At 40.4% G+C, this 8,896-nt stretch overlaps 1 protein-coding gene across 1 annotated transcript; it reads left to right on the top strand.

Moving 5' to 3' along the window:
* Positions 1–643: 643 nt before the first annotated feature.
* Positions 644–7,840, top strand: LOC132131093 (dual specificity mitogen-activated protein kinase kinase 2-like). Its single transcript, XM_059543028.1, has 11 exons — positions 644–1,206; positions 1,334–1,544; positions 1,639–1,785; positions 1,858–1,935; positions 3,018–3,069; positions 4,439–4,563; positions 4,758–4,971; positions 5,089–5,153; positions 5,284–5,345; positions 6,918–6,963; positions 7,475–7,840. Exons 1-11 carry the CDS (start codon positions 1,124–1,126, stop codon positions 7,583–7,585), a joined length of 1,194 nt encoding a protein of 397 aa, XP_059399011.1. The 5' UTR covers positions 644–1,123; the 3' UTR covers positions 7,586–7,840.
* The last annotated feature ends 1,056 nt before the right edge of the window (positions 7,841–8,896 follow it).

The raw sequence follows: 8,896 nt of genomic DNA, 5'->3' as shown, positions 1-8,896 counted from the left end.
TGTATTATTTTAACTTGTTATTTTAAAATTATTTATTTAAAATTTAAATTATTGTGATTTAATTAATTATTCGGTTTTTTTTTTTTTAAATTAAACTTACAAACCTTTCATGAACCCCAGTTTGGAAAAAACATTGACGTAACTTAATGTTTAATGTAGACTACTTCATGTTGTTAATAATAAATGTAATATATTTATTTTTTCTTTGTATTTTTTATCAATATGGTACAATATGATCCTATTTAAATCAATGTGATAAACGAGTTTGGTCAAAAGTAATCTAAAAGTATTACCTGAAAAGTGTAAAGGAATACGTTACTAACTACAATTTTTGTCACATAATTTAAAATCGGTAAATTAACGGACTACAATTTGTCAGAAATCTACCCAGCTTTGTTGTCAAGCTATTGTGTTATTTGTCAACATCACATCTTACCAGGGTTTACTGAAGAAGCTCATACTGCAGAAAGTAAAGTTTTACATTACAACAAATGTGACACGAGATGCTAAAATATTGCAGAAATGTGGCGGTAACTTTCCTCGTGAATGTGACGGTTCTTCGGTTCACCTCTAGATGTCGTTCTTACTCAAATAAGCGCTCATATTTTTGTCAAAGCTCGCGAGAACTGGAGCGCTCTGACGACAGATCTCGCGAGAGCTTGTGAACGCTTCCTCTTGGTTGGATAGTGGCTTCCTGGCCGGACTTTTTTTCCCCCTCCTTTTTTATTCTTGGGGGAAATTTCAACTTCTGTTTTCGCGGGTCTTCCAGGCCAAAAAAATCTCGGACAGCGTTTCGCGGTCGCTCTGCTGTTTCGCGAACGACAAGGCCTGACTTGTCTTTTGCCGCCTTTTGTCTATGGGAGCGCTCGCGAGCCGGAGGCCGAGTCGAAGAGACATTCCAGCGATGAAATAAATTGCATTTTGTGCACTTTTGCGCCTGTGACACTCGCTCTTTTTACTTGACATCGAAATATTATGTGGTATAGCTTCTGGAAGCATGTCAGGGTGTTGAAATTAAGTGCTTACGAATCTCAAAAACTTTAGAAAGGGTTTGTGTAGCAAGTTGAAGGATTGGATGTCAGCAGAGACAACCTGGTCTCATTGAAATAGATAACTGACAGGTATGGCACCAAAAAGAAGACCGGTCCCCTTGATTATAACCCCCACAGGAGAAGGACAGTCAACCAACATAGATGCAGCAGCAGAGTACGTATATAACGTTAGTTTGCTACATCTGACCCTTGTTTGGCTTACCTTCCTGCATACTGTGTCAAATGTCTTTCATGCATAAGTAACATTATGTCATACCTGGTCCTGTTTTTCCTGTGTTTAGGGCCAACCTGGAGGCCTTGCAGAGGAAGTTAGGGGAGTTAGACTTAGACGAACAGCAGAGGAAGCGTCTTGAGGCTTTCCTCACCCAGAAAGCCCAAGTGGGCGAGCTCAAAGATGAAGATTTTAGCCCCATATGTGAACTCGGTGCAGGTAACGGCGGGGTGGTTCATAAAGTCCGTCACAAACCTTCAAGACTGGTCATGGCCATGAAGGTAAGCGTTCAATGAACTCGTGCTCCTGCTGCTAGTTTGCTCATGGCAGGTAATGCATTCTGTTCAAAGGCTGAACTTTCTGTGTTTTCCACAGCTTATTCATTTGGAAATCAAACCAGCCATCAGGAACCAGATTATACGAGAGCTGCAGGTCCTACATGAGTGCAACTCGCCATACATTGTAGGGTTTTACGGCGCCTTTTACAGCGATGGAGAAATCAGCATCTGTATGGAGCACATGGTGGGGGCAATGTTGTTGTTTAAGGTTTATAGCAAAAGTGTTACAGCACACCTGACATGTATTTATCTGCAGGATGGAGGTTCTTTGGATCAAGTGCTGAAGGAAGCCAGAAGAATCCCGGAAGAAATTTTGGGCAAAGTTAGCATAGCTGTAAGTATTATCATCCTTCTCAAATTTATTTTAAAAAAGTTTAAAGATTGATGAAAAATCAACTGTACTGACACTGCTGATATTAGGCACTCTTCTTTAAGTGTAATACATGCTAGGGTGCTACTTCTAGTTGAGGTTTGGAATGTGTTGACGCTCAAACTCTGTTTTTGGCTGGGACTTTTGTTCAAAGTGTATGTGAGGTATGCATATTATCATTAGATATGTTCTCCTAATTCACTGCTTTTAACTAAATACGGGTGCAATTGCTGATCAAAACAAATCTGCTGTGAACAATATTCTTGTTATTATGCATGATTCACAAGTATTTTTTAAGCTACATTTGTTTTGTGCAGATGACCGTTATAGTTATGAGCTTATGTTAGTTACCCTGTATGATCCTTCACCAATTTGACTATAAAGTGATTTCATAAGACCAACTGGTCGTTCAGACTTGTCAATTTGAAGCTATTTCTAATAACATTATCCAGCTAGGTTGACTTTAATTAGAAGAATTAAGTTTCTTTTTGATAGGAAAAAAAACAACTATAGGAATCCATTAAATGAAAAGTACGTGAAACGTCTATAGGAATTAATTAAATGAAAATTACAGAGGACAAACTGCTATTCTTCTTGTCTAAATGCAGAATCCAAAAAATAGTACACAACCTCCTTTTAAACATGTATGGCACTGTTATGCACAGACCGCAAAATAATAAAGCTGTGACCACACCCACAGATGTGCAAACACCCTTTCAAGTCAGAGTCACCAAAACATGCACATTTGTCAACACGGATTTAACCTTAGTCTTCCAAATGAATAGGGTTGAACTTCTGTTTCACATTTATTCATGACAAAACGCAAACATTTTAGCACAAAGTCCAAACAAAGGTGCAGAGATCTGTTTATGTGTGTCCATACTGTTTATTGCACGTGTGAGCGAATGTATCTCGGCTTTCAGTAATCACAAAGCAGAAGTTATTTTGTAAAGACTACACTATGTAACGTTCTATAAATTCAGGAAGCTAGATACCACATAGAGATAAACCCTAATGATGATATCTATCTAACTCTCTTTCCACAGGTACTCAGAGGTCTGGCATATCTTCGGGAGAAACACCAAATAATGCACAGAGGTACACACAGAGCATCATTCCTTATTATGTCCTTAATGTATGTGTGCATACGCGTGCTGGATGGCAGCAGGAAGTACCCCTATAATGCAGCTATTGAAATTACATAAGAAGCTTAAAAATGATTACTATAGAGATCATTTTTCAAAGGTTTTTACTGAAACTCTAACCAGAGACCTTCATACAACTGCAAACCCGAGATTAAATGAAGCAAAGCAGTTTCCCACAGACTGCACTCAGTGTGTGGCAGCACTTCACCTGGGGAAAATGTAGGATATATAAAGAAAAGCAAACAGGATTATTGAAAATACACACTCATTCTCTGCCAGCAGGAGGCACTTTAGGAGCGGCAAAAATAGCGGTTTCCCCGGTAACGGCTGTAATCAAAGCAACACTCTGCTCATGAACACTAGTTTATCAGGCATGGTAGGAAAGATTAAATGAAAATGACAAACTTTTCTAAACACAGTCGGGGCACTTCAAAGATACATTAATATAAAACACTGTGCTGCGTTTTGACTTTGAAACGTACAGAGCTCATGTTTATACAACGAAGTCAAAGCATTTTGGAAAATCTGTTTGTGGTGGTCAGTGTTAATATTGTGGTGAGCCACCACAAAAAAAAATCAATGTATGGGAAACACTGGAAAGATATTGCAAAAATTATTATTATTAATAAAATAATATAAATCCCAAATGTCAAGCTTCTAAGATGAAATGTTAAATGCACTTGCATTTTTTGCAAGTACATCACAAGCTACCATAGAAAAAAGCTTCAGTGTGGCATAACCAACAGTTGAGCAGTAATACAATGTCTGAAGATGCAAAGTATCAGATTCTCTGTTGAGTTGTATGAGGGTCTGAAGGAGCCACACTGGGTTTAAATGGTTAGACAGGGAGGGTCAGGCCTGTAGTTGTGCTGTTGTGGTAGGGAGCGCTCGCCTGCTTGTGAGGAGCTGTCGAGGAGCCCAGCTGGTAATTACAGCCTCTCGGATGTGATTACATGGCAGCCACACCCTGCAACCCCCTCCCTTCTTTTTCCTTTCCCACTCTCCCCCCTCTGTCCACTCCCAGTGGGTGTTAGGGCTGAAGGAGGGCCCATCATGTGTGGAATCGTTGCATGTCTGCACTGTTATTTACTCCTCTTGCCCTGTGTTTAAGAGGAGGGAAGTGGAAAGTGGATTGCATGTCTGTCCTTTATGCTGCGACGGTGTTGTCGGAGATAGCTTTGCAGTAGAGCATCTTGCAAAATGTTTTTGATGGGCATGCTGGAAAAAAAGGCATTTGAACAGGGATGAAAAGCCAGGTGGTGCCGCTGGGATTTGGACCCTGGCCATCCATCTTACATGGTCTTTCTCTCTGGTTCCTACAGACGTTAAGCCCTCTAACATCCTGGTGAACTCGCGCGGCGAGATCAAACTGTGCGACTTTGGCGTGAGTGGCCAACTCATCGACTCTATGGCCAACTCCTTCGTTGGAACACGGTCGTACATGTCGGTGAGTCACCCTCCCACTTCCCTCCCCAACCCCCAGTCCTTCTCGTTCCAAGCCCTGTGCCGGTGCCCAGGATTCTTCCATGTGGAGAGGAGGAAGTCGCTGCCATGTTTTAGCCCACTCCTCCTGGCCACCTGCAGGGTGTGTCGCCCCCACCCTAGTACAGCTTTGACTTGCTCTATGCTCTGCCTTGACAGCCGGAAAGACTCCAGGGCACACACTATTCAGTTCAGTCAGATGTGTGGAGCATGGGCCTATCACTGGTTGAGCTGGCTATTGGGCGCTACCCCATCCCCCCTCCCGATGCCAAGGAACTCGAGGCCATATTTGGCCGGCCAGTGCTGGACAAAGGTGGGGCAGAAGGCCACAGCATGTCTCCAAGATCCAGGCCTCCAGTACGACCGGTTAGCGGTAAGACCTTGTTTAATTCCCCCAAACATTAGCATTGTTTTTATGCACATTCGATCTTCTCTATATTCTGCATAATATGAGTGTTTTAGTTGAGTCTTGCGAATTGTTTTCCCCCAGGACACGGGATGGACAGCAGGCCAGCCATGGCTATATTTGAGCTACTGGACTACATTGTCAATGAGGTCAGAGAATTTGCTTAGGATCTAAATTGGTTCTTTTTTGCTTCTTTTTGCCTTTTATAGTATTTTTCTGTAGCAGTTTCACTTCAATTTCAACCCTTTTTCTGCTCCCCATCTGTCTCTACATCTGCAGCCACCTCCGAAGCTGCCTCATGGCGTCTTCACCACAGATTTTGAGGAGTTTGTGATGAACTGGTGAGCTCCTGCTTGTTATCACTGGTGTTTTTATTGTACAAATCTACAAAATCTTCAGTGTTGAACAAAACGGCATCTGAGCTATGGCAAAGTTGGACCATGATAAAAGGGCCATAGTACAGGGGTGTTCATTCCAGCTCCCGGAGGGCTAACCTGCCCCAACACATCTGCCTGGATGTTTCTGTTAATTCTGAAGACATTGATTAGCTGGTTCAGGTGTGTTTAATTAGGATTGGTGCTAAACCAACATAGTGGACCTCCAGGAACAGGATTCCTCTCCTGCCTCAGACCTCTCGTCTAGTACAGTTTGGGGAATGCAGGTTTGAATCTGGACTGCATTGTTCCCAGATTCATTTTTCTTTTAAATCTTCGCTGATTGCATTTAAATGTACTTTAAATTGTTTAATCATACTAAAGCGATAACTTGTCCTTTTAAAATGTCGGTTTAGTTCTGACTGAAATCTACTGATCTAGATAACGTAATTATAGCAAAGATTTGCCTGCTATGTGCCGCTATGGCCCCGGTGTTGCTCCGAAAGAAAGAGGTATGACATGCAACATCTGTTTAGTCCTTAAATAATTTGTTTAGTGGGGCTGGCAGTTTAAGGGTGCTTTCACACCTGGCCCATTGTTTCCGAACCTGGCGCATTTCCCCCCTTATCTCGGTTCAATTGGGCATATGTGAACACGGCAATCGCACTTGGATCTGTGCCAAAACAATCAACCCAAGATCACCTGAGCGAGGTGGTCTCGGCTCAATTGAAAACAAACTCTGGCACCGTTCGGTTGTAGTAAGAAAGCAATCCGATCCAACAAACCAGGCTGTATCTAATGTATAATGGGAAGTTACGTAAATTTGGTGAAAAGCAGTAGATTGTCCCGGTGTCCCAATGTGCATACTATCCACTCTATCTGCCCTAAATAGTATTGAAAATTACTAATATTACATAGAATTCATGATGGATCGTTTGCACATTGGGATGCAGGCAATGTCTGTGGGTGTTCTTCTTCGCTATTCAAAATCAAAGCATGCCTTTTAATTTTATAATGCAGACTTATTGCTCTTCTTCTTAGTAACTGTTAGGTGCATTTTAAAAATGTTTTCACGACGAATCCTGGACTCCTGTTCAAAATGATAAATTAATATAATGGCATCTAAAAACAACAACAGTAAGCCCTTGATACTGTTGTCATTCTATCTTGACAGATGACAGCTATGAGGGGACAGTTACCTAACACGTGACTTGTTTTAACAATTTTGGTCCATTTAGAAAATTTGCCGTGTGCAAGCGAATCGCACCAAGAATAAAAAGCAACACTGAAATAATTGTAATCCCTGTTTAAGAACAAAGCATTCGATCTACCGGTGTGAAAGCACCCTAAGACTACGCAAGGTAGCTTGACTATGCATAAAAACTTGATTAAAACCGTGAATGTAAAATTACTTACTGTGCTGTCAAATAAAGGCTATAATACAAAACCCTCAATACCTCCCTCTAGATTTCTGGCCTTGTGTTTTATTGATTTCAGAATTTAATTTTGTCTTACTGATGATTTTTTGTGTTTTCACAGCCTCATTAAGAACCCTGCTGACAGAGCTGACCTTAAGATGCTAACGGTACGTACATTTCCCTGTAAGTTATCAGATATATTAAAATTGTAGTTTTTATCACAACATCTAGAAAGTGGAATAACATGATAGAACTTAGAGTGAGAGCTGTTTGGAGTGACAACATATCGGTAACACTTTGCAATAAGGTTCATTAGTTAACTACTTAAGATGAATAAATACTGTAATAAAATTGTTGTTCATTGTTTATTCATGTTAGTTAATACATTATTGTAAAGTTTTACCAACATATCCTGTGTGTCGGGGTTTAAGCCATGTTAGGACAGCAATTAGCTGTAGTTACAACTTGAATTTATAGTTTTGACAGTAGATACTCATATCAGTAATATCATGATGCATTGTAGAATATCATGCATTGCAAAAAACAATAGTTGTAGGGGTAAATTGATATATAAATAGTGAGAATCAAGGCACGATGTACTGCAAATAAAATTAAAATCTGCTGCTTGGCACCAAAACCTGCTCATGGTGTAATTGATCATGTGATGTTCATTTACAGAGCCACACGTTCATCAAGCGGGCCGAGGTTGAGGAGGTGGATTTTGCTGGATGGTTGTGTAAAACCATGGGCCTCCACCAGCCCAGCACACCCACTCATAGTGCTGAATGAACGCTGGATCCCAGCATAGTCACCCATGCCATCCTTATCCTCTGCTTTACTTCTCTCCTTCCTGCCCTCACAGGCCTGTATGCTTGTAAGCCTCTGAGACACCGTTGTGCACTCTTTCGCTGCCTGCACTTCCCTTCCACTGCGGTGCATTCTGGGGCATTGTTTTATGAGAGCCCCTGGTTTTGGAACACATTGATTTGAATGAATATGGAGAGTAGAGTCACTTAAGTGGAGTGGCTGTATTTTTAATGACAACATTATTCAGGAATGTCTAAATTGGTAAAGATCAGCAAGGTTTTGTCTGTGTAACAGGTATTTCACTAGTTTTATGATGTGTCCGTTTTCTTTTCAAGGTTGGTTTATTAATTCATTATATTATGTTTTCTTTCTTTGTTTCTTTTTTGTTAAAGCGCTATTCTTTGGCCTTTATATGGATAGCTTGGTTCAATGGCAAGCGTTTAATTGAGAATCAACTGCCATTTGCCTCAGAAAAAGAAAAGAAAGAAAGCCAAAGAGAGCTACTGTGGATCATAGAGGTTGGTTTATTACAAAGGTGATTAAAATGCAAGATGGCCAAATCAGCAACGCTCAAGTGCATACGTACAGGTGTACGTACGTACTACTAGTGCATGGTCAAGTAATCCATCACGCCAACCAGTGGACATACTGTAAGTTTGCACACATTAGCAGAAAGAAAAATAAGTTCCTGTATTAGATGCCCTTTGTCCTACTTGCTGTGCCTGTGGAAAAGATTGGACATTTACTATTCATTAATATTAATAGTATTATTATTATTATTATATATATTTTTTTTGACAAATCTTCATTTTTCAAATTAAAATCATCTTTAGACGAGTATACTTGGGAAGAATTATTGTTTATAAATTATGATCCAATGTTCCTTTTTTTATTTTTATGAAACCTACAATTTTTTGCTTTAGACATCAAGTTTGAATGCAACCAGGGTTGCACCTAGTGCAGTGCTTTTACAATAAGCCCAATGAATTTAAACACATCAAAGCTGTTTCAACCAAGACCACAACAGGCACACTATTAGTCTGGTCTTTAGTGGCATATAAAATGCAAAGTAACATCTCAGGCCACCATGTACAGTGCTATGCAGATCAAATGAACCTCAGCAGATATTGCTGTATTAGTAGGTCTTATGAATACACGGGTGTTACAGATGGGCATTGTGAAGTGTGGCTAAAGCCCACTTGCTCTAAATAGCTTTGTGTTTCTCTCTCTTTCTCTAGTACTTCTCAGTAACATTGAAACTATTACACACTGGCATTCAGCTCCGAAGTGAAT

The sequence above is a fragment of the Carassius carassius genome, chromosome 48 (assembly GCF_963082965.1).
Source record: "Carassius carassius chromosome 48, fCarCar2.1, whole genome shotgun sequence".
Taxonomy (NCBI): Eukaryota; Metazoa; Chordata; class Actinopteri; order Cypriniformes; family Cyprinidae; genus Carassius; species Carassius carassius.
This window is presented reverse-complemented; position numbering and strand designations above follow the sequence as displayed.